This window comes from Solanum dulcamara, chromosome 12 (genome assembly GCF_947179165.1).
Source record: "Solanum dulcamara chromosome 12, daSolDulc1.2, whole genome shotgun sequence".
NCBI classification, from domain to species: domain Eukaryota; kingdom Viridiplantae; phylum Streptophyta; class Magnoliopsida; order Solanales; family Solanaceae; genus Solanum; species Solanum dulcamara.
In genome coordinates this window covers 6,882,919-6,909,360 of record NC_077248.1, presented here as the reverse complement: position 1 = coordinate 6,909,360, position 26,442 = coordinate 6,882,919, and the positions used below count along the sequence as shown (strand labels likewise).

At 33.2% G+C, this 26,442-nt stretch overlaps 2 protein-coding genes across 3 annotated transcripts; both read right to left on the bottom strand.

Annotated features, from left to right (window-relative positions):
• Positions 1 to 702: 702 nt before the first annotated feature.
• Positions 703 to 6,023, bottom strand: LOC129876971 (serine/threonine-protein kinase BSK5-like). Its single transcript, XM_055952444.1, has 10 exons — positions 5,575 to 6,023; positions 5,227 to 5,447; positions 4,788 to 4,923; positions 4,354 to 4,487; positions 4,167 to 4,272; positions 3,856 to 3,941; positions 3,529 to 3,717; positions 2,897 to 3,061; positions 1,491 to 1,604; positions 703 to 1,152 (listed from the first exon to the last, which is right to left on the bottom strand). The coding sequence occupies exons 1-10, from the start codon at positions 5,654 to 5,656 to the stop codon at positions 904 to 906; spliced, it is 1,482 nt and encodes a 493-aa protein (XP_055808419.1). The 5' UTR covers positions 5,657 to 6,023; the 3' UTR covers positions 703 to 903.
• Positions 6,024 to 22,716: 16,693 nt separating this feature from the next.
• LOC129877696 (phosphatidylinositol:ceramide inositolphosphotransferase 1-like) lies at positions 22,717 to 26,442 on the bottom strand. 2 transcript variants are annotated; one of them, XM_055953223.1, is made up of 12 exons: positions 25,886 to 26,442; positions 25,673 to 25,762; positions 25,322 to 25,408; positions 25,160 to 25,228; positions 24,722 to 24,802; positions 24,420 to 24,491; positions 24,263 to 24,323; positions 24,070 to 24,172; positions 23,657 to 23,752; positions 23,524 to 23,570; positions 23,294 to 23,403; positions 22,717 to 23,216 (listed from the first exon to the last, which is right to left on the bottom strand). In XM_055953223.1, the coding sequence occupies exons 1-12, from the start codon at positions 25,916 to 25,918 to the stop codon at positions 23,136 to 23,138; spliced, it is 930 nt and encodes a 309-aa protein (XP_055809198.1). In that variant the 5' UTR covers positions 25,919 to 26,442; the 3' UTR covers positions 22,717 to 23,135. The 2 variants fall into 2 exon arrangements, with proteins under 2 accessions (XP_055809198.1, XP_055809199.1); XM_055953224.1 differs by lacking the exons at positions 25,160 to 25,228; positions 25,322 to 25,408 and having other exon boundaries at positions 25,886 to 26,441.

Below are 26,442 nucleotides of genomic sequence, written 5' to 3'. Positions count from 1 at the left end.
ACTCTCATAATTTGAGCTTCAGCATTATTGATATATTTTATAAGTTGAGATTTGTATTGTTGGTTTTTCCACCTAAGAGGTTAAGTGTGGGTGTTACCCACGGCCCATTTTGGATCGTGACATATAGCATAGCGAATGTGATACGATACTCATTAACCGCACGTGAGAAGCTAATTTAGCCAATTTTTTATTTTATTTTTTCCTTCTTTAACTCATTTTCTTATTTTGTTGGCCTATTTCCTCCTCGATATAGTTAGAGAAAAAAGTGACAAAATTTGAAAAGTTGGGAAAGAATAAGAAGTCACAAAGGAGATGAGATAATCTATTTGAAGAGGATTATCCAAAATCATATAAAGAGAAACCATTCAAGAAGATTGTGGCGTGAAGTACTCTTGCACACCTACGTACCTTATCATATTTGTTTGATTATATTATTGTTTTCACTCGAGAAATATGCAGTACATGGGATGTTGGAAACTATCAAAAGGGGGCTTGGTGTCTGAGTTGTGGAATGATGTTTTCGAAAATGGATCTTAATCACTCTAAACAAACAAATTCTTGATTCATGAAAGTTCTGACATTTCGCAACTTGAGAAACCTCGAAAAATTAATAAATACTACACGTACAAGAATATGTTGCATAATTAATTGGCACTTGGGAGAATCCAAAATAATAAAAATGAAAAGTAAGAAAACAGCAAGTCAAGCAAGTTGAGATTCCATTTCCAGTAAACAAATGAAGAACAAAAGGCGCATCAGAGGACAATCTATAAATTCTCCAATGCCTTCACCGGATGTGAGCACAAAATAAAAAGTAATTTAGAAATAAACTATTGACATAGTAACAACTTTATATCACAAGCCCTTTAAATATAAGAAACTTTGAAAAATCAAGAAATGTATCTACACACTACTATTTTTAGTTTTTGCTTCCAACTTTGTGGCTTCTTTAAGTGCTTCTTGTGCATCATTCTCCATCCCAAGGCTAAAAAGTGCAACAGACTGAAGATAAAAGGCAGTAGGCCACTCAGAGGATATAACCTGAGCTTGCATTGCATCTCCTAGAGCTTCTTGTGCCATGTCACTCATCAGATAACACAAGCAGCGTCTGGCGTATATGGTTGGTGACACCATGGTCCCTCCATCATTGAACTGATACAACAAAAATAGCATTTATGTAAGCCCCGTATATTCTTCAAACCAAAATGGCATTGTTAGATCAGCATCACAACAATAATGGAAGAATTAATGAATGCAAAATCGCTAGAATAGTTCGCGATAAGAAATTATTCTGTGTTCTGTTTCCCTTTATTGCTGCTTAGAATAGATACAGAAGCTTATTGCAGTAGTAGAAGATGGCCTTTGTTTATCATAAATACTTAAGAGGGCATTTCATTTACAGCTTTTTTTAGAAAAAAATAGAGTATATTAGTTAATGTTAAAGGTAGACGTGAATCATTACAACGATGAACGATTTTAGATGGTCAAACCTGTGTGTAGCATTCAATGGCTGTTATGAAATCCTTGGCTCGGAAAGCAGCATCTCCTTGCTGCTTAGAATTCAAGGTTTCCTGCATCTGATTTGTCCACATTTGGAAAGAAAGCTGCAAACATATCAATGATCAACTTAAGGTAGAATTGTAGGTAACGAAAAGAGTATTACACAAAGTATCACTCGTACACAGTAAGAAGAAGAGTGACACATCACTCATCTTAGGCTAAAACTAGCATAACAATAAGTTAATTTTCTCCCTAATTAAACAAATTATAGATCATGATCATCATTTTCCTTTGCATTGGGAAGACTTGAGGTTCAAGTAAATGCCAACACATTACATATGCATTTGGGTAGCAAAGTATATTTGACATGCTACGATATCAATTAAGAGAACTATTATTACAGTATTCAAGCAAAGCAGAGCTATTCATTTGGAACATACGAATTAAACATACAAGAGGGAGAGGGGGAACTATGAACCTTATAGCCCAAATTTGTTCACTGTAATGAGAAAAACTATCCTACAGAAGGCAAAGTTTGAGTTAAAATAAGAAAGGGGAGAAATCGAGAATCATTTTTACACCTTACGGTAGATAAAGAGAGCAGACTACTGAATAATTAAATTAAGAGATGCTATCATGTTTTTAACCAATGTAGTGCTGTACTATGAAAAAGTCACTATATAACATCCACATATCTTACTTCTAATTATTCCAGTAGTTAATGTCATAACACTAAAGATCTTATAATGCTTACATATCAACAAGAATAATACAAGGGCATGATAGTGATAACACAGAAGGTCCCACTGGAAATGATATTTGATGGAGATAGTGCATAAAACCTCTCTAAAAGGGAAACCACAGTGAGATCTTCCATAGAAATTATTAGAGTATACATGTGATAACAAACTTGAATCACTTATATTTTCCTTTCTAGTCGTGGCCTCGTGGGGGTGGGAGTCTACCGGAAACAGTCTCTCTATTTCTACGAGGTAGGGGTATGGTTGTGTACACTCTAGTCCCTACCCTCCCCAAACCCCAGTTGTGGGATTACACTGGGTATGTTGTTGTTGTTGTTGGGGAGGAGGCAGGATTGTAATACTGTCTGTATAAACAAAGCTGATGCCAAGGAAATGAAACTATGGAAAAGCAAACTGCAGAAAATGGAATAAGTTGATGGTAACTAAGATATACCAGTAAGAGAAACATGATAAGAAAATGGATGTCATTCATACAAAGTGCTCAAAAGGAGAGGAAATAAGATTTAAGTGTGTGAGATCATGAACAGAATACTTTGGCAAGAAAGCAGCTTCCATAATCTTACTTTTCGAGAAACAAGAGGGACAATGTACATTTGGAAAATCAATCATCATCAATAAATAGTAAAGGGACAAACCTCATTGGCAATTCCTTCATCATCCTTGTACCCAGTCTTTTGCAATATCTCATGAAGGGCTGTTAGATCTCTTCTCAAACATGCTTCACCCGTTGTTGTCAAAAGCAATGGTTGGGGTGGGGTTGCAGCTCCATGTCTAATTCCCAGCAAAACATGTGATGGCACCTGGCATTACATCATTCGGAAGTATTGAGCCTCAAGCATTATTGATACAATAATTATTATTTCGTTTGATATGGCAAACTACACCCCACACTCCCCCACCCTGCACCCCATACACACACAATCATCTGAAGGGTCAAGTGACCTTTCCACTTTTTCCCCCTATGTGACTTGAAACACCAGTTTCATGTGATTATGAATACCAAGAGTCAGAAGATTGTGTTCTGTCACTCCACAACCACCAATGCACTTTCAAGTTCCATGAATAATTAGCGACATAAACTAAGGTCACAGGAGACACTTCTATACTATTGTGAGAACTCAGAAAACCAAATTTCAAGTGTCAGAGTTAAAGGAGGATGTATAATATACGCTCACTTCAATATCATATATGTAAAGAGGTTGCAACTCTTCAAATGTTGGAATGATCTCAAAGCAAGTCGAGGGTAATACAGTAACTTTGGTTATACCTCTGTTTCTTTCTGAATGGTAATAAGAGAATTAACAAGAGATTTTGCATTTGGCCTCTCACGTGCTTCATACTGTAAACAACGAGTGGCTAGCCTCACTAGCTCGGTTCCATCATCATTAGAAAAATCACCCTCCAAACAAGAATCCATCAACATTGACAAATTCTTCACTCGAATTAGATCAAGTGCCTATAGGAAGGTAAAATAAAATCTTATATTTAGGTACTCAGATAATAGAGTCAAATAGCATCCACTATTACATGGATTTCACATTAATAGTTGACATGATTTTCTAGAAAAAGGATCCAACAATATTTCAAAACTTACATGGCTTGGAGGTATATGTTTTCCACTCAAAAGATCTAGCAACATTGTTCCAAAGCTGTAAACAACACTTTCAGATGTCACTCTTCCTGCCAAACATAAAACTCTTGTCTCAGCTTTTGCGTTAGTTGAATAAAGGTAGGAAATCACAATATGGTACTAAAGGAAATTCCTGACTGCAAAAATTCATAAATTAATGAAGCAACACCCTCTCGAAGCTAGTTTTTTGCAGCAAACAACTAAAAGCCACCAGGAGTCCACAATATAGAACACTAACTTGAGTAAATAATAGCTTAGAGAAACAAATATTTGACCTGTTCTCATGTACTCTGGAGGAGTGAAAGCCAAATTTGTACTATAACTTTTTCCATCTCTACTGTTCTTCATCAGGCCAAAGCAAGAGAGCCTAGGATTACCATCCTGTAGAATGCAAAACAAATTACAAAGCCACAAACAGCAACTAATTAAGGTTAACGAACACAAGGGTAAAACTCATTTTACCTGATCAAATAAGATTCTGTAAGCGTTGAGGTCATGATATATTGCTCGACCCTTACTGCTGCAGTATTCCATAGCTTGAGCTAAGTAAAAAGCCACCCTCAACCTCATTGCCCACTTCATAGGTTGGCTGTCCCCTATTGCATTTCAGGGTAAATCAACTATCACCATTTACCCTCAACTCATGAACTGATTCATTAGCCTTGTCAAGGTATACTACAACTAAGGATGCAGCCCCCAAAACAGTACATCACAGTCAATCTACCCTTTGAGAACACAATGCTTTAAGCCCATCATATCCCTTAGACTGCTAAATCATGAAATTCTATAATCTAGACCACATTACCTTCAAGGAGTTTTAAGATAATGTTCTTACACTCCGCACCGCCGTTATAAAGATTCAAATATTGTTAATCAAGACTTTGAGGAGAACTCACAGTGAAATAAATGTTTCGCTAGGGTCTCATTCGGCATAAACTCTGCCACGAGCAACCTTTGTTCCCCTTCACAACAGCATCCAAGTAGATTTGCCAGTCTCTCGCTCCTCAGATTCCCCACTGCCTTAGCCTCATCCTGTGCATTACATAAACAGTGTCCAAAACAAAGCTCAACATAAAAACTGGTAAAAGAAATTCACTAAATATCTATGCATATTAACTGGAGTTTGATGTAGGAACGCAGAAATTCAAATCCTGGATCTGGTCTGATTAGAGCAGGCTGAGGTCTAAGTTAATGTCTCACTGCCACCTATCAACAACAGATCTTTTCGTGTGCTCAACAAAGAATTAGACCCCACTTTAAGTGAATAAATGTGTCCCTTATCTATGACTACACTTAATAATTCAATAGAAGAAATAAAGTTTAATGAAAGCTAACCAAGAATTGGCGAGAATCTGGCCAAGCAGACCTATTGAAGCGTTTGACAGCAACCCAGTGACCATTCTCGAGCAGGCCTTTATAAACCACATTTGGGGCTTTCTCTCCATGCTCAGACACAATGTTATCCGCAGAAAATCCATTAGTTGCAGTCATCAACACGTCTAGACTGAATTCAGTAAAACTGCGCAACGCGTTTTTCCCATTTTCCCCTCCATTCTCTGCACAGATTATACTAATAAACTAAGAAAGCAAATAAGAACAGCAAATGGCATCAACCCATTCACAAAGAATCACATAAAAGCACATAGAAAATAGAGATTTTGTGAAAGAAAGAAAAAAAAATACCCAGATCAGATAAATCGTGAGGAGAGGGTTTAAGGCTGGAATGCCAACAGCAGAAAGAGAATTTGGAAGAACGAACACCCATTTGACAGAAAATTCTATGAGATTTCTTGGAAAAAAATTAGACCTTCTTCAAGCATCTGCAACACAGAAGAGGTGCAAAATGGAGACAGAAAAAAAAAAGCTGTCTTTTTTATACTGTATAGTAGTATATACCAACTCTCTTTCTTAAGGAGAAAGATAATTACTATGTGGGTATCCAAAGAAGAGATATTTTTTTTTAGCTTTGTAAGCTCTGTTTTGTTCTTTGAAGATTATACAGTGATAAAGAAAAGAGAACAATGAGTTATAAAGGAATGGTTGAATGATGAAGAAGCAGTGATTTTCATGTGTTTAACTTTACAGAGAAAGACGTGTTTCTGCTGCAAAGAGAATGACCTTTTCTTTCTTTCATTTCTAGTATATATATAAATTATATAGATATACATAAATGTATCTCTATTTCTCCCTCTCCATGTTTTTTTTTTTTCCCCTCTTTTCTGGTCTAACTTTTCTGCGTTTGAACTTCCTTTTTTGTGCCTACACAGTATCACTTTTTGATTTCTCTTCTAACTTCCTTTCCAAAAAAATAAAAATGTTGATACAATAATTTTGCTTACCTAAATTATGACATTTAGTTTTAAGTAAATTATTAAGTTTGGTAGAGAAAATGATATCAGATTCACAATATCTGACAAAATGACACTATAAAAATCACTTTTTATGTTTTTAATTTGGACACACCTTATAAAAAAATCATTAATTTAGGAACTGATTATTTAGATTTACACAAGTTTGTAATATTATGAATTTTATCAGATTTTGAACTTTTAATTCATGTATTTGATTTGTCCAAATACGGTCCAGATACATGTTATTCAAATATATAATGGGCCAAAATTAGATGTAATTTGTTTTAGATACAGTATCCAAGTAAAGTTGCATGTATCTAACTCTCTCCTATTTTGTTCGTCTCTCTCCCTGTATCTAATGTGATTCGCATGTATTTGGGGATCTTGCTTGCTTGTCTCTTTCCCTTCCTCACCTCCCTTCCTATTTTAACGTATCTGATAGCAAAAATACATATATTTAGGTGAATTTGACTTAAAACCTGATATGAAATTATTAATTTACAACATATAATTATTTCAAATTATAGAGAGAATTAGAAAATATGGTATGAATGTTTGTCAAATTAGATAGTTTTTTAAAAAACTGGATAATTTACAGAAATGGTTTAGTGCATCTTAACATAATGATGTCCTCTTATTCTATTTGTTGACTTATTCTTTTTTAAGTTTTAATCCTACTATATTTTGTCTTTTGATTTCACCTTTATATATGTTCTCTCTAATATAATAAATAGTACTAATGTGTTTTCCCTGAATGCACGGGTACTTTCCCTCTCTTTCCCTTTTTTATATTATACATATTCGTTGTTATAAAAATATTTTTTAGAACCTAGGATTGAGACTCAAGGTGAATAATATCACTTGACTATGATTTAGTAATAAATGTGTATTTAAATAATATATGACTTATATTTATTGATTTGATATAAATATTTTATGTGAATATATTTTCATTGAGTAAACTTGAATGGTTTTAACTAAAACTCAAAAGAATGCTTCTAATATTTGTTAATGACTATTCGACATCTGGTATTTTGCATTTTGCATTCAAATAACAAAAAAATTATCCAAAGACTCAATACTTAGAGATTTCTTATCGATTTGAGTTGGGAAGTTCCAAATTAGGCATTTTATCTCGCAAAGTAAATAATTTTGATGTAAATTTCAATTCATGGGGCTTCAAAATTAGTATTGAACACTAAGGTCCAATTCATGGGGCTTCAAACTTAGTATTGAACACTAAGGTCCCTTTTAACGTAATATAAAATCAGAATATTTTAAAATATCATATTGATAAATTGCATATCTCCATGTTGATTTTAAAGATATACTTGTCAATAATGGTAGTAACTTATAATTCTTTCACATGATATAACCAGTCTCTTCACTCCAAATATGATCATATTTTTATTTTTTTAATAAAATTTAAATGATTGCTCTTTTTTAACAAAATAAAAACCTATAGATCAAGTTTTATATTTTAAAATATTTACAATTTTGATTTGGAATCTCAAATTATATTTTTTTGAAGATTTGAAATTTAAAATCATAATCTCAAATTATATAATCAAATACTGATCTAAAATTTTTATTTCGCATGTCCAAATATCTGACTAAAGTGTTACGACGCAGGGGTAAATCCAATAAAAGTAGTTTTCAAAGGATAAAAGCCAATGGATTTGATTTAGACGCATGAAATGTTCCTTCATGCAATTCGAGGTGAGGTATTATTATGAACTAAGTTTTAATTAGACCCTGTCAAGTCAAGTCATTTTCATTTTTTAATTCAATTTAACTACTGGATAACGTTAATATCTTTCCATTATATATTAAAGAAAAAGATTATTTTTATTTCATTATGAATCTTGAATTCAAAAAGTACCTAATTTTTTTTTAAAAAAATGGTGACTTGACCTAGTCAGTAAATATAGGAGGAAAAAGCTAAGATGGGAGCTGCCAAATCCAATTTATAATATGTGAAATAATTGATTAGAAGGTGTTGCTTCACTGAATCTTGGGCTATTAGTTTTCTTAATTATTGATTTTCGACTCTTTCAAATTCCAAATGCCAGAATTTTGGCATAGTATTTTTTAGAAAAAAGGTTGTGTATGATATATTCTTCAACTTTGTCATTTAGAGTTGATATACTTTTTATAATAAAAATGACTCATATATTGTCACGATCCGAATCCAATTGTGATGACACTCATCTCAACCCACAGAGACAAGTCAACCTATTACCCAATGGAAAGTAAATGCAAAAGAAAATGAAATGAATAAACTTTAACTTAATCAAAAATACATAAAATAAACTCAAAATCCCCCAAGATTGGTTGTCACGTGTACAAGCCACTAATACATTATGGAAGTACAAAAGAAAATGCAGTCACAATGTCTCTGTCTCTAGAATATAACTAAAACATAATAAAAGAGTAAGAGGTGTCCGCTAGATGGATGTAACAACTACCTCAACGCTCGAAATAATAACCCCGGATGTAGTAGGAAACAATAGGTGATCAAGCAGGTCCGGACTCACAACTTACACAAGTGTAGAAGCAAGGGGTGAGTACCAAATAAAACGGTACTCAGCAAGTGGACAACTAAAACTAAGCAAAGCTAAATAGATACAAGTACTCATGTCCTCCCAACCGAACCTCCTCAACTACAACCTCCATAAAAACCAGCCCAACTCTACATTTTTGTACAGTAATAATATGCAGTTCATGAAACTCAATAATAATATCAGCAATTGACTCATATCAAGTCAAATTCAGTAAACACGGAGCAATGAGAGGTGAACACAATTCACAAATATCATAAAGGTGCAATGCAATGTAATGAAATAATGCATGTTTGTCCTATCGGTACACATCCGCTGAATAACAGTCCGAAACCCGTGGGGGACATTCTTGTCCATGTAACCTGCCACGGAGCGTGTGGCCTGTCCCCTCAATATACATATCCTGCTACGAAACGTGTGTCCCGACCCCTTTGTTTCATAATACCTGTCACGTAACATGTGGCTCGTCCCCTCAATATACGTATCCTGCCACGAAGGGTGTGTCCCGACCCCTTTTATTTCATAATACCTGCCACGGAGCTTGTGGCTTGACCCATTTGTTTCATAATACCTGTCACAGAGTGTGTGGTCCGACCCCTTTATTTTATATCATTTTCAATCTCAACACATTATATCAGAACCAATGCAATTAATTCATGTTCATATAATTTACAATAATAGCATGATATCAATAATAATTTTCATATCTCATATCAATATAGTTATTTCACATGTCCAAAATAAGTCAATATTCTCATCACATCGATCACACCAATACACGTTATTTAATTGCCATTTTATACCCCTCATCTCTATTTTTAAGGTCAATCATACAGTCAATAACCCAGTCCAATTCTCATTACTCCCCAAAGCACATAACAAGGAAATATTAGCATCTACAAACTTAAACTAAGGTTTAGAAGTTCTCTTGCCTCAAATAATCAAGCAATCACCCTGGAACTGAAGTCTTCCCTTTTCGTTGGACTTTCAAATCAATGTAATCTAGTCAAATAAATAAACACAATAAGATTTCGAAACTAACTATGTCCATATTAATATATGTCTAGCCTACACCCAAAAACTCACCCAAATCTATAATCAAGTTTTCAAATCTTGATGTCAATTAATAATCTAATCTTATATTTTCTAAATTTCAAGCCTAGGGTTAAGTGTTAATTCCTCCAAGTAACATAAATCTAATGGTATTTATATAATATAATACATTTAGTATTTAATTATCTATCTCAATATATCAAAACTTGAATCATAATACCATAACCATAAAAGAAATTCCCAATCCGAACTAAATTAAGTCGCCAGTAACCTTTGATACTGAAATCAATATGCAGGCTGCCTACATTATACAAAAATATATCACAAACTAACATCCCCAATGATTAACCCCTCATTGGCCATCATTAACTTCTATTCAAAATTGTCATCATTACCTAATTATTAAATACAATTTGTTGCCTACTATTTCAAGCCAGAAACTTATCAAAACAACAATAATTTGTTGGTTAGTCCCCTTTCCTTTAGAAAATATATAATAACAGTAATAATATGACCCTTGGTTCAATCGTTTACCTGATTGATTTGCAACTTTTGTTACTGGTGATGCGGTGGTTTCCTTCACTGTTATGGGTGGAAGTCGCGTTCCTTTCTCCTCTAATTCACGTTCTTCTTTTGTGCTCTCAATTTACACTACTAAAAAACTGTCAAAAAATAACGTAAAAAAGCAATAGACTGCGTCGCTTTTTTGGTCAAACTCGACGGAAAAGCGATGCAGTCACTTTCGTCGCTTTTTTGCTCGACGCTTTTGAAAGAGTGATAGACAGGGCCGTAAAAAGCGACGGACTGCATCGCCTTTAATTTTTTTAATTTAAAAATATATATAAAAAAAATGACGGACTCAGTCTTTTATTTTTTAAAAAAATGTAATTATTTAATAAAAAGATACGGACTATTAGTCTCCATCCATCGCTATGTTCATACTGGTTTTCTTAAAATTTTACAGAAAAGAGACGGATAGAGTTCTTTAATCCGTCGCTTTTCTGGAAAAATATAAAAATAAAAACCAGAAATGCGACGGACTAAAGGACTCTGTCCGCCGCTTTTCTGTAATATTTTTGACAGCAAAAACATGCAGTTTCTGCTGCCCACCTGCAATCAAAATTCAATTCACTTTTATTCAATTCAATCCATTCTAACACAAATAACAACAAATAAAATACGCAAAATACATAATAACAAATATAATTAAACACTTAAAATGAATAAAATCATAATTTAGAACGATTTAAATTATTTCAAAGTTAACAAAAAATTTCAAAAATGTTCATAAACTAACATAGGAAACCCTAAGGACTATTTGCTATATATTCATCATTATCGTCGGAATCATCCGGAGTGGACTCTCTTGAATAATGGGGCGGAGGCTGACGGGCGAGGTTGAGCACTTGTTCTTTAATTTGCTCAATTTGTTCATTCATATTTTTTTGATCCGCGAGCCTTTTTTTCTCTGATTCTGCCAATGCGCGTGTAAGTTCTGCAATTTGCTGAGACATTGCAGTTATCTGAACCCCGTCAATGGCCTTGGCTTGACGCGATGATCAAATACCTTCTAAACCTGATTTGAGTCGTCGTACATTATTTCTAGAGCCCGTTCCATATATTCGGTCCTTGTGGCTGCCTCCAACCACTTTTTCTGTCCAAATTTGAGTGGACTGTTCAGGCGTTATCTGAACCGAATCTCTCATCTCACGTAAGTGCCGCTCATAATCTTGCTGCATATTAGAAAATAAAAGTTATAATCAATATATTTATATAAAATAAAATTTAGAATCAAAATATATTATACATTATATCTTAAATAACTTACATAGGCTCGTTCGGCCCTTTCCTCCACTCACTCATCCGGATCCGACTCATTAGTTTGTTTCTTCACATGAGTCTTTTTAAAGACTTCATGACGATAGGGAGTGCGTCCCAATTCTTTTTTTTATAAATAAAAACACAATTAATGAAATAATATTTTGTCAAATAATGTATTTTAGAAAATGAATGTACACTTAAAATTTAGAAACTTTACCATCTCCCTCTGAATCGTACCACTACCAACACTCTTTGCCCCTCTAGTGTGCAACGAGCCACCCTTTAGGCTGGCTCTTGCTTTTTTTCTTTGATCGAACAAAGTGTTGAATTCTTTGGTATCCCAATACCGGCATAATTCTTTAAATATATGAGGCAACATCCAACTCGAAGGTGCCCGATCATCCCTAGCTTTCTTTAGCCAGCTAGACAGTCTGACACTCGTTTTTCTTTTAAAAGTGGTCGCAATGATCATAATGTACCTTGGCTCCCAAGTACATAAAGTCTGAAAGAAATGAATAACGTTAAATAATTAGTTTAGTAAAGTATAGTAAAAATATTAAACGTAACTTTAAAAAATAGATTTAAATATATATATACCTTGAATTCATTAAACATCGCCTAGCGGATAATATTTGAAATCTCCCGCCAAGAGTGATAGGTCTCAGTATATAGCCTTCTAACACTCTTTTGAAGAGCCCTAGAAGCCTCCTTCGAAGGATGCTACCTGCAAGACACATAATAAACACGTAATTATATCATCAATAATTTATTAATGTAGCAAAAATAAATAAATAAAATATTAAACTTACGAGGATCCATCCGACTCAATCATAACTCTCCCAAGTCTATCCCTCTGCCTAGGAGCTAACCTAGGCACATCATGTACTGCCTCTGGTCTAGCAGCAGAAGAAGGTGTAGTTGATGTTGCAGGAGTGTTAGTCTCAACACTAGAATCTCTAAGTCTCAGAGTAGATATGTGAGGAGACTGAGACCCGGAAGATGAAATTGTGGGAGATGGAGTAGAAAAAGATGATACTCTCGGAGGTCGAGTAATAACCTCTGTGGGTAGCTAGTAGGTCTGATCATATGAAGTATATCTGACTTGTGAAGAAGAAGAAGCATCGCGTGATCGGCGGAACTGACTATGATAAACTAAAGGATCCATAGTCCCAAAAGGCACAACATGAATATGTGTAGGACTAGCTCGGCGGTGCTGCATCTCCGGCGCTGAAGATATATGTCCTGGGATATCCTCAAGATCAACAGGTCTCCTAGACTTCTTTTTACTTCTACCAGAATGGCTAACACCAAGATAATCCCGGGATCTATCACCATCACCAGATGACATCTGCATGTAAAGTAACAATACAATATATAAAAAATCATAAATTAAATAAAATTAGGATTAGGAAAATAAATAACTTACATACTAGTGATAATGTACGACTCTATTCCTCCTCACTTATTTCATTTTCGTCATCTTTTCATTCCTCCTCCTCAGTTGTTTCATATTCATTGTCAATCCATTCCTCCTCCTCTAATGATTCATATTTCTCGTTTACTTATTCCTCAATATTTGGCATTATAAGTTCATCATCAAAAACCTCTTCTACTATGTGGAGTTACTATAAATTTAGGCAATTGAGAAACTCTCTGTCAAATTTGATGTCCTGTCAGTGATTGAGGCGGAGGGTTATTTTCAATCCTGTTTTTTTAATGCATGTTTCATCTTTCTAAACTCATGGTTCATTGGCAAGAACTGACGATGACAATCAAATCATGAATTTTTTTTGTCATGCTTTAAGGTGAATGCCTTACTATGTTTCATGTAATGAGGACAAGCAATCTTTCTAGCAGTCATCCAACCAGACAACATTCCGTATGCAGGAAAATCATTAATAGTCCATATTAAAACAGCACGTATAACAAAATTCTGCTTAGTTGATATATCGTAAGTCAATACTCCTTCAAATCATAATTGTTTAAGTTCATCTATCAATGATTGTAGATAGACATCAATCAAATCTTTAGAATTGCGAGGACCTGGAATAACACAACTTAGAAAAATGTACGGACTTGTCATGCACATTTCAGGAGGAAGGTTGTACGGGGTAAGAAATACAAGCCAGCAAGAATAAGGTGAGGCAGCATTAGAGAATGGTGTGAAGCCATCTGCACACAACCCCAATCGTACATTTCTTGGTTCACTAGCAAAATCAGAATACATGTTATCAAAATGTTTCCATGCTTTTCTGTCAGATGGATGTGACAAGACACCCGACGGCCTTCTATATTCACGGTACCATCTCATATGTGGGGCAGACCTCATCGATGCATACAACCTCTTTAATTTGGAAATAAGAGGTAAATAATGCATCGCCTTAATTGAGACCATCTTTCCAGCAGGAGTCCTCTTATAACGAGCTTGTCCACAAAACTTACAATTTTCTAATTCACTATCAGTCTTGTAGAACAACATGCAGCCATTAACACAACAATGAATTCTATCATATGGCAATCCTAACTTGAATACCAATCTCTTTGCTTGATAGAAGTTCTTAAGTATGTTTAACTCAGGATTAACCAGTTCGCCCAAAAGATCACCCATTGAGTCCATAGCCGCATGAGGAACACTCCAATATGATTTAATATTCATTAACCTAACTGCAACTGACAAAGCAGAATGCGGACTCCCTTCACATAGTGGACGACTAGCCTCTTCTAAATGTTGATAGAAGTGTCTTGCTTCTTCATTAGGAGTTTCATCAAAATACTGTTCGGGTTTCATCCCATCTTGAACCTCGAACGCATCATTAATCATTTCATGAACTCTATCATGTAGAACCCTATCATGTTCAACCCTAATTTGACCATGTGGTGCAAACATATTATATTCATCCACGGGCAGCAAATTATAAAATATATTATTCAATCTATCTATTTCTCCATGATCAACCTATACAAAAATATCTAGGCTTAAATCCATTACCATACAAATGAACCATAACTATATCTGGATTAAAAAATTTCAAGCACCTACATTCACGACAAGGACAGTTAACTAATCCATTTCGCTTAAAAACATCAAGTGTCATGACATGATCGATAAAACTTCTTACATCGCCAATAAATTCAGGTTTCAAACCACCACCAACTTCATAATGCATGTTATACATCCACAAACGATGATTCATCTACAAAATTACATATATTCAAGTTTAATTAATTAGTTCATAATGACTACAATTCATCGAGACTACAAACTCTAATTAATTCAAGTTATAATTAATTAATTTATACAATAATTAAGTTCAAGTTATAATTAATTCAACATATAATTAAGTTCAAATTCTAATTAATTCAAGTTATAATAATTAAGTTCAAGTTACGATTAATTCAAGTTATAATTTAATTAATCCATATAATAACTAAGTTCAAGTTATAATTAATTCAACTTATAATTAAATTCAAATTCTAATTAATTTAAGTTATAATCAATTAATTCATATAATAATTAAGTTCAAGTTATGATTAGTTTAAGTTATAATTAATTAATTCATATAATAATTAAATTCAACTTATAGTTAAGTTCAAATTATAAATAATTCAAGTTCTAATTAATTCAAGTCTGATGTTCTAAGTTAAATAAGAACAAATTTACAAGTTTCAAGTATATACAAATTAAAGTTCTAAAATACGAGTATTCAAGTATCTAATTAAAGTTCAATTTCATGACAACATAAAGTTCTAATTAATTAGTTTTAAAGTCTAAAAGTTCAAAAATTATCCAAACCAAAATAATTTATAAAGTTCTGAGTTCCTAAAATTCAAGTATCTAAAGTTCAAGTAATAACCACATGAACTTCTAAGTTCTAGTTACTTCTAAAGTTTAAAGAGTTCAAACATATACAAACCTAAAAATTTCAAAGTTCAACTTCAAAATTCCTAGAGTTTAAGTTCATGACTTTGAATATTGTTTAACTCTAATTAATTAGCTTAATTAGTTCATAAGCACTACAATTCAACAAGATTTCTAAAGTTAACAAAATTTCAAGTTCTAAGTTCTAAGTTCAAACTCACAATTCAAGTTCTATATTATATTCACAATTTAATTCAAAAAACAATCCAAATCAAAGCAAAGAACTAAATTAATCTAATTAAGTTTTAAAGTTTGCGTATTCTTGGCTAGAAGTATGATGACCAGATTGTGAAAGATTTCTAAATTTGGACCAAGTATTTATCATGAATTAGTGAAATTAATTAAGAAACATGGCCAAATTATGAAGAGTGAACTTAAATTCATACATTATATTGCATCTTACATTTGACGAAGACATTGGGTTGCTATGAATCTCTGGAAATTGAATAGGTGGCATTGCTAGATCAAACATTTCATTAGCTTGCCTAAATAACTCATGAGTTGCAATAGAAAAATCTTGTGCAGTTTTAGTAACCTTCCAACAAGTGAGATACTGATGAGTAATCCTAAAGCTAATGTTAATAATGATTTTAATTTCATCCTTATTTTTTTGGAAATGTTTCAGAGGTTAATGATTTTAATAAACATGACCAAATTATGAAAATGACCAGCAGTGCAAGAGAAAAATGAGTAACTCGAACAACAAGAGTAATTACTTAAATAAAAAAAACAACAAATCCAATTTAGAGAATGAAAAAAATATCAACTCACCAAGAGTCATACAATAGAGATTCAAGTAAATAGAAAACAGAGATTCAGTTTGACAAGAAGGCAATCATATATGGTGCAACTATTAGAACGTATCTTCTTGAAAGATACATTAAACAAATTAAATGAACAAATTAATATTTTTTTTAAAATTAAAACCCTAAACTAACTAACCTTATTATTCACAATACGAAGAAGCTGACGGTTGGAGAGGCGACGGCAACGACAGCGACGGGGAGGGCGTGGCGACAGCAAACAGCGGTGACGCGGTGAAGGGGGTGGGTTATTGATTATATGATTTACCTTAAAAATAGAGATGACGGGTATAGAATGGTGATCTAATGACATGTATTGGTGGAATTGATATGTTGTGATAATGGGTTTATTTTGGGGCGAAACCCATCGGTGGCCCTTAAAGTTGACACCAACTTTCACTTAGACACCTAAATCAGGAGATGTTCATTTTAGACACCTAATATAAGGGTCTAATGTGTCATTTTGACACTTTTTAAATAATCTGAAGTTGAAGTCTAAAGCGTGTATTACACTTTCGTTTACATAGATTAGTTGACTAATTATATTCTGCCAACACTACCAACTTTACACGTCATATTGGCTCCTAATTTAAAGGGTCAAAAGTTGATCTTCAACTCCATTTTCTCTTCTTCAGTTCACCGATCAAAATCCTAGGTAAGAATATGAAAGTTCAATCTTTCTTGATTTTCATTCAATTCTTAGTTAGTACTAACTGTTACGTTAGTTTATGTTGCCAATTTCCAGGTTTAAAGGTAGAAATCAAGTGTTGAAGATTGCATTTTTGTTCTCTCTGTCACCACTCTTAATCACCACCGGTGTAGCCATCGCGATTTTCTCCAACTATTTGGTGATTACAGGGGTTTTCATGGCGATTTTTTCAGGTTTAGCGTTTTGGGGAGTACCCAATAGGCCGATGTAATTGACTAGTATCTCGAATCCGGCGTCTTTGTTGCTTTTGAACTGGGTCGGATCATTTGTGATTTGAGCTATAATAGTTGTTGGGTATTTTTGGATTTCGTAATCAGCTGTAGATTGAATCAATTCATATTTGGGTGTTTCAACACAGATCTTACCAAAAATCATGCTCATTTTCAGAAAGCTTAATTATTGCAAATGGAATTTGAGAATGTTGAGAGTAAATATTGGTTGTTAATTGTTAGTACTTAAATGGAAGAAAAGGAAGTTTCCGCGAAACTTAGAAGAGCCGGCAAAAGGGACTTGGAGTTTCGCTTGCTGCAAAATGAATGGTCTTATTTTACAAAGACATAATTTTTTCTTCTTTACTTTTAAAAATTCAATTACTAATTAACAATGAAAGAAAAACAAAAACTAGATCTAGGCAATGACAATGAGATTACAAAATCAAGGTCCAAAGTTACGGAGGAAAATGTCTAGAAAATGGAGAAGAAGAAATGTCTAGAAAATGGAGAAGAAGAACAAGAACAAGAAGAAAAAATTTAAGAAAAATATTTTTTTTTAAAAAAGCTCTTCACGCGCTCAAAATGGGTGCAGCATACGCAATATGCCAAGTCAGCACAAAGTGTCAAAATGACACATCAGAACCTTACTTGAGCTGTCTACAATGAACATCTCCTGATTTAGGTGTCTAAGTGAAAATTGGTACCAACTTTAGGGGGTCACCGATGGGTTTTGCCTTATTTTGGACATGTGAAATGGCTATGTTGATGTGACATAGAAAAAATTATTGTTGTTGTCATGTTATTATCGTGAATCATATGAACATGAATTTATTGCATTTGTTCTAACATATTGTGCCGAGATTGAAAATGATATGAAACAAAGAGGTTGGGCCCCACGCTCCATGGCAGGATATATATATATTGAGGGACGGGCCACACGCTCCGTGGCAGGTTACATGGACAGAAATGTCCCCCATGGATTCCAGACTATAATTCAGCGGATGTGTACCGATAGGATAGACATGCATCATTTCATTGCATTGCATCGCATTTTGTTGATATTGTGAATTCGTGTTTACCACATATTGCTCTGTATATGTTGAATTTGACTTGATATGATTCACTTGATAAGACTATCGATGAATATTCGTGGACTGTATTGTTATTATTGTGTAGAGTGTAGAGTTGAGCTGGTTTTATGCAGGTTGTAGTTGAGGAGGTTCGGTTGGGATGACAGGAATACTTATATCCATCGAGCTTTGCTTAGTTTTAGTTATCCACTTGCTGAGTACCGTGTTGTTTGGTACTCACCCTTTGCTTCTACACTTGTGTAGGTTGTGAATCCGGACCTGCTTGATCTCCTCGCATTTTCTACCACATCCGAGGCTATCATTTCGAATGTTGAGGTAGCTATTACATCCATCTAGCGGACACATCTTAATCTTTTATTATGTTTTAGTCCTATTCTAGAGACAAAGACATTGTGATTGTATTCTCTTTCTTACTTCGGTAATGTATTAGTGGCTTGTACACGTGACAACCAGTCTTGGGGGATTTTGAGATTTTCTATTTGTTTTTTTGTCTAAGTTAAACCTTGCTTTATCTCAATTACTTCCGCATTTACTTTCTGTTGAGTTTTAGGTTGACTTGTCTCGGTGGGTTGAGATGAGTGTCATCACACCCGGATTCGGATCGTGACATGAGTTTAAATCACAAATTATAACTATTGTCCATAATTATAATTCATACTATAGCTATTTATGAAAATTCGTGGTGATTAATTCCTCAATATGGACCTAATAAAGTTGGACCAAATGAATGATGATGAACATCACTATTGAAACAAGTAGGGCCATTATGTTTATAATGTGTAGCACCACAAAGGTGTCAAGAGGACCCCTTTAATAACAGTATATAGACTCAATAAGAGTAACAACAGCGATCGTTAGACAGACAAACATACCCTAATTATGACAATATCCATTCTGAAATCTCACTCACAAACATGTTGGTTGTCAAATGTATCAACAAGAACAAGCTGTTGACAGGCTATTGCAATTGTCTATTATATTGCAGTTTCACCCATTGAGAAATATGTACCCCCAACCCCAACCCAAATAAAAATAAAGTTCTATTTCATCTGTTTCAATTGGTTTGGTTTATTTTATTTTGATATAATGTTTTAATAAGTTTTTTTTAAAAAAAAACTTTTGAATTTTATGGTCTTAAAATTAAAGATACGTAAAATGTATCAAAATGTCATTTATTTTGTGATATTAAATATGTTATGTAGAAAATTGAAATTAAAAAATGCTAAAATTAAAAGAAAAAAGACATTCTTCTTAAAACAAACTATGAAAAAAAATAGGACAAAAAAAACTTTTAAAACGGAAGAGTATATTTAAATTATGTACCAATTGAACAACTAGATCTTACCAATTGAACAACTAGGCCACTCAAGATCTATATCAATTCTCCAATTCAAACACCAAATTTTATATTAAATTTGACACTAATATCAAATTTTGTGTAAATCAATTCCAACCCACGGCATCAAATTTTATACTAAAAAAGAATCTTTTTCTCTTTTTTCATTATTATATCATTATTTCTTATTTCATAAAATAAAATTCTTTCTAAAAAACATTCATTATATATAATTTTCATATTGTTTCAAATTATAGTTGTTTAATATAAAATTATTTTATATCATAACTTTTTAAATAATATAAATTGCTAGCAAATATTACATATTATACATAATAATGGATAACACAAATAAAAGTGAAATCATTAACAAAATATAATTAAATAAATATTACACAATTAAAAATTTTATTTTAAGTTCTACATGAATATTCAACTTTCAAGATCACTGCGGTGCTCTCATAAATGCTCTATTAATACATTACGTAGTTCAAAATGAGCTTCTTTGTCCTTGATTTTTTTTTGTCGAGCAAGTTTGTTACTAGTTTGTTGAATTTTAAAGTACATTGTATTATTTATCCACCGATTTACATTTTTGCATATTTAATTTTTGTCAAGGTTAATTGTACTTATATTCAATTCAAATTTATTGTAGAATTAACATAAATTTAATTTTAAAAAATTCAAGTAAAATATTTATAAAAAAACAAATTTTTAACCTAAAATTAATATTATAAATATATTGCGTAAAAATAATAAAATATTTTAATTAAAACATATAATTTATATAGTGTTTAATTAAAAGTATTATATAGTAAAATAATAATAAAATATTTAAAAAATACATTTGATGTGATGAATAATGTAACACTAAATTTGATGTAAAATTTCGAATAGATTAAAATAACTTTAATTTAAATTTTACATCAAATATTATATTTGATGTAAAATTTGAAATGGATTGGATATGACTTTAGATATTTGTCATTGGCACGATGCATTGTGTGTCCTACACTGATTTTGACTTATTTTGTCAATGTTCAATAGAAACAACTTTATGCCATATGAAGTGTTTAATAAGTTGTACTCTACTCTTTAAAAACGAATGACCTTGATGACTCCTTTTTTTTTAAAAAAAATAATTAATTTTAATATTTTATGTGATATATTTAAAATTGTAAGATTAAAAAATATTTTGATATATATAATATAATTTTAATTTAAGATTATAAGATAAAAAATTTTATTTTGTTTTTTAACTCTGTATTAAGTCAAATCAGACCATTCTTTTTGAAATGGAAGAAGTATTAATTTTACAACAGATGTCAAAATGAAAGTGTGCACAAATTTAGGGACCGTCTAGATATTTGGCAAAAACAGAAATAAGATTGGGAAAAATAATAATCAGCAATCAATAATAAAAAGGGAAAATAACACATACTCCAAAAAAGGAAAGTATTTATCATTAAATGCTTCATTATTTTTGTATCATTTTTTTATTTTAAAATAACATAAATTTATTCTAAAATTCATTCGTTGACGTCATCGCTCAACCCTACATGATACTGATAGGGTACCAATATACCAACGGAGTATTAGAAAGGATTAAGCTCAATCTTATATAATATCGATATGGTATCAATATACCAACGGAGTATCACAAAGAATATATTTTCTACTAATTTAGAGTTTATGACACGAATTAACAAATATATACTAGTTAATTAATATACATTGCTATAGTTTAAGTTAATTCTCACAAGCGACAAATCTTAAAATGTATAAATACAGAATTTGTATATGTATATATATATATATATATACCCTGTTTGCATATTGCCAGCGAATTATACAAATGAATTTGTATATTCGTACCAAATTATATGAACGGGTATGCGAATTATACAAACAGCTGTTATAGCTATAGTTACAGAATGTAATTATCTAAACCGTAGCTATTTTGGCCTATTAATATTTTTATAATAGCTATTTGTGAAATTTTCTCTTTAAAAAATAAGATTGTGATTTTAATAATTTTCTTGTAATTGTTTATACCGATAGAATATCACAGAGGATTATTTATAGCAGTGATGCTGACATCAACATGACGTCATGCACAAAATTAAAAGGAGAAAGTGAAGGTAAGAGGGTAAATAGTTAGTGTCATGAGTCTATTAAGGATAAATAGTTTGGATTGGATCCAATTTAGATAAATATTTTCACAATTGAGTCTATTTTGTATAATTTTCCCAACAGGGACACTAAATAAATAGTTCTAGTTTGATTGGAATTAGAATTCTCCCAAATTATTATCAGTTGTAAAGCCAATTATATACACAAATCCTAGACTCATTAGTCAAAAGATGAATTACCAGAATTGTCATTATAATGAACCATATAGAACATCAGGTTCTACTATATAGAACATCATAGACAAATCTGTGATAAAAATTTGGTACTATCTTATTCATTCTTTGAATTATTAATTTTGTAGGATTAGTAATATTAGTATTGGAATAAGTTATTCCTGCACGATTGTAGAATAATAGTACCGAAAGTAGTTATCCCAAGATAAAATAATGAAAATGACAAAAATATCATCCGGTCCCTAAAACCGTTTTTCAACCAAAGAAGGTGGGAGGATACTTTTATAAAACAAAAGTTTTTGCTAGAAATTATGCAATGCCTGTGTGAAAACATAACTTGTCTTCAGAGCAAACGACCCGATACTGTATAGGACCAATGGTACATTGGGCTAATCTGGGATTATTCTTTATCAACGAAAGAAGTGAGAACAATTAGATAAGTAACACTTTGTCGTGGGAGAAAGGCAATGCCTATGTGCAACAAGTGAAGGACGGGGCTGCAGGCATGTGCTATTTAGGTGCTATCTCTATCTCCATCTGCAGCAAACAGGTAAAATGGGGCCATACATAAAGAACTTTACAATTGACAAAAGAAATACATAGTGATTCTTGCAGCCAACGTAAAACTTGTAAGTGTAACTAAACAACAATAACCACGCCTCGGTCCCAAAGTACCAGCATAAAACTTGTTAATTCATCATGAATGCTCTTAACAACAGACCTCTCTACATATTTCACATTTCTCTTCAACCCTTTGAAGAAAAGAACACGTGTATTACAACTTTGGTGAGCACAACTATAAAATAATTGCATTATCGGAAGAAAAATCGAATTGAAAGTTAAGCATAGGAACCATAGAGGCATTCAAAGCATATCATCTAGAATTCGTATCCTACACTACAGACCAAAACTATTGGACTTGGAAGAACACCACGAATGAGCTGTGGAACGCTAACTTTAGTGACATTGAACAGCAGTGCCTCAACCAGGTTCAGTTAGTTGCACTCTATGCATTTTACTGTCTACACACCATTCATCGCTGCTTCAACATGGACCGCGTTACCATCTTCCATGATCATCCCGTTGATTTGGGTTCTGGGCCTCTATAAACAATGAAGAAACCAATTTCATTAGCTACAGATGATGTCTAACTGGAAAAGAAATGAGTAAATCTCCATACCCAATCTTCAGGATCTGCGTTCCCGTTCAGAAGTTTGTGATTCTCTTCTTTAGTCTTGCTATCCTTGCTTACTGGTAGCAACGAGGCTGTACCAGTGCGGTCAGGCAGTTCTGCAAGAAACAGCTCATGCTTCAGCTCTTCTTTACCGTTCTCTTTTGAGTGTTAATAAAAGGAAGATAAAACAGATCAAAGAATTCATTCGAAGGGAAGTTTAAAACTGAATTCCTAACCTGGTAATTTTTTGTCAATGAAGAACACTACTAAATTAACAGTGTACCTGTAGGAAAACAGTATGGGTCAATTAAGTTAGTCATTTGTGAAAAATATGCAAGTTAGAACCTCAAGCCGAAAAATTGGACTCACCATGCCACAACAACGTCAACAGTGTAATGTTTACGTGATGCAACAATTAAAAAGCTCTGAGCAATAACAGCTATCCAAGCACATTGCTTTATAAACCTGCAGAATCAAATTAAACATTCAGTGACAAGTTCAGACTGAGCTGGAAAAACAAAATATTCATTCTCTTCTTTTATATCAGATTTAATTAAAAAGACCAGTGATATTATGTGTAGGAGTTAGGACTGATCTGTTGATGCCGTACCCGTGTCGAATCCTCCAAAAATGCACACTAATCTTGGAGGATCCGACACGCACCAGTCAATAGAGTCCGAGTAACATAGTCAAGTACAACTGAAATCAAGCTCTATCCCCAACATCATCAGTCCTAACTCCTACACATAAAACAGCATAGTAATATCAAAGCAATTAATTACCTTCGTGTGCCATACTTGTGATACGTCCTCACAAAGACAAGGGAGAATATCATATGCGATGAAAATATCAAATCACCACAACCATAAAGTAAGCCCCGAGGAACTGCCATAAAGATCATTTAAGCACCAAAGGTAAACAATGTTATAACCAAAGACCCAAAATGCTATGTGTGTAAACCTGAATGCAACTTACAATTAAGTAGTAGAACTTCCAAAACACTATCAGGCCGAGGAAGTGTGGCAAGCTTTGAACCCTGGAAATTGCAGAATAAACTGTAAGGTGATGCACAACGCATAGACACCACTGACCAAACGCAAACGAATAAATCATCAATTGAACCAGTTTCTACCTCACGGCAGTGATAATTTGGACCAGGAAGCTGTGTAGAATAGAATGTTATCATCCGAAGAAATTGACAAGCCTGTACCAAACAATTATTTAACAAATTATAAGATAGAATATATCGGTTGAGGTTCTCTCTAAATGTCAGAAGCAAAGAATAAACACAGGTATTTTATATAAAGGAAGAGAGCAGAAACTCTTGTTTGCCCAACTTTAACCATATATAATAATGATGAAAGAAACTACGCTAATTGAAAATTGACTTATGAAACAAAAGGAAGGTGAAATATAAGAAAAAAGGGCACTTACAACCAAGAATGCCAGGACCCTGCACCATATCAGAACCGTATAGATCTTTTTGGTCTTGAAAATGAAAGGATGGAATGTCCACTGCAGCAAAAGATGAGCAACAATTAGATCAATAACATACAAAAATTTCACTTCATAGGTAAATAAAGACATTAAGGCAAGATAATAGCCAGGTGAGGATTATGCGCAGTCATTGTGGCACCACATTATAATTTCTAGAGTCTAATGTCCAGGTTTTCACTATTTTTAAAACCTAAAGTTAGCTTGGCCTCACAGTTTGCCTTGAACATATTCTCAAGTATGCTTGTGATTATGAACGCCTAGACGGTCTTCGTTTACCTACAAGTTATAATGAATGAGAGAAACAGAATGCACCATATCCCCAAAGAGACTCAGCATTAGCTGGTGATGGAAAGATTTAAGTGAAAACCAACTCACCAAGACAAAAGATAGAAAAATGGCAGTGAATACAGTTTCACTTATGTAAGCATTGTCTGACCCAAGCTCCTGGAAATTTACAAGGAAAGAAAAAAGAAAAAATAAGAACACCCCTCTTCCAAGATAGTGAACAGATATGGAAAAACAATCAATAAAACCAACCGGAAGAAGAAAGAAGCCAGCGTCCTGAAGAGTTGGTCCAGGTCGATGTAAGTAATGAACCCCACGAGCACCAAGTCCATGGATGTACTGAAATAAAGGAGACAGATAAACTGCCTAACTCAAGTATCTAAATTAACTATGATCAGGAGTAAAAACTCAATTTTTGAGCATATTTTTTTCCTGCAATGTGTGATACCCAGGCAAACATGCCCTGAAGCTACTCTCCATAACAACAAACATACACCCAATTACTAAAAAAACTTGTCAAATTTGGCAAGCATTGAAGAACAAAAAAGGGCTAATAACCAAAAAAAAAAAAAAAGTTGATGAAAAGGAAGAAGAAATAAAAACCTGGAATATCAGACCACCAAGAATATATTTCCAATTTTCTGCAAGAAGATTGATCTCTGTTATTGTCTCTGCACAAATTCTCTTCCACAGCTGCTCTCCATAACAACGACCAGCATCATAATTAAATAAACAAAAGCACAAAAAAGACAAGACTTTATTTTCTTATCTCCAAAAAAACAAATACTCTAAAGAAATTTCATGAAAAAGACCAACCTTTGGAGCCTCGTGACCAATGTAAAACGACATTTTTTTTTTGTATTTAACCACCACTTTCGTATTACATCATAAAGAACAAACTTTGAATGTCAAAATCCTTCATCCTAAAAACTCAAATTAAACCCACAATTGAATTCAAATGTTAAACTCAAGCGATTTTTGAAAACAACCCAATTCGCCAAACTGGGTTTGAAGATGGGGGAATCAAATTGGAGGAGAAAAAAAAAAAAAAATTCTTCCAATAGGCAATGAGTGCTGTGGAAAAGTTGAAGGAAAATCAGTCTAGCAGGAAGATTTTATTTTTTCTCTAAAAAATTTCCTGCAGATTGATTTTCCTTTTCTCTGTGTATTGGTAATGCTACTTTGAAATTATGTCTGATTTTTTTTTCTCTCTCCTTTTGTTGTGTGTGGTATGTCTGCCAAGGAGTTGAACACGGAGCGACAGTTCAGAAAAACGGTGGAAACACTGCTTTTGAGAGAAAGAGGCTAATATCGAATCGCCCCAACACTCTACTAAAACAGGACGAAATTAGAGATTCCTGAATTTGCCATCC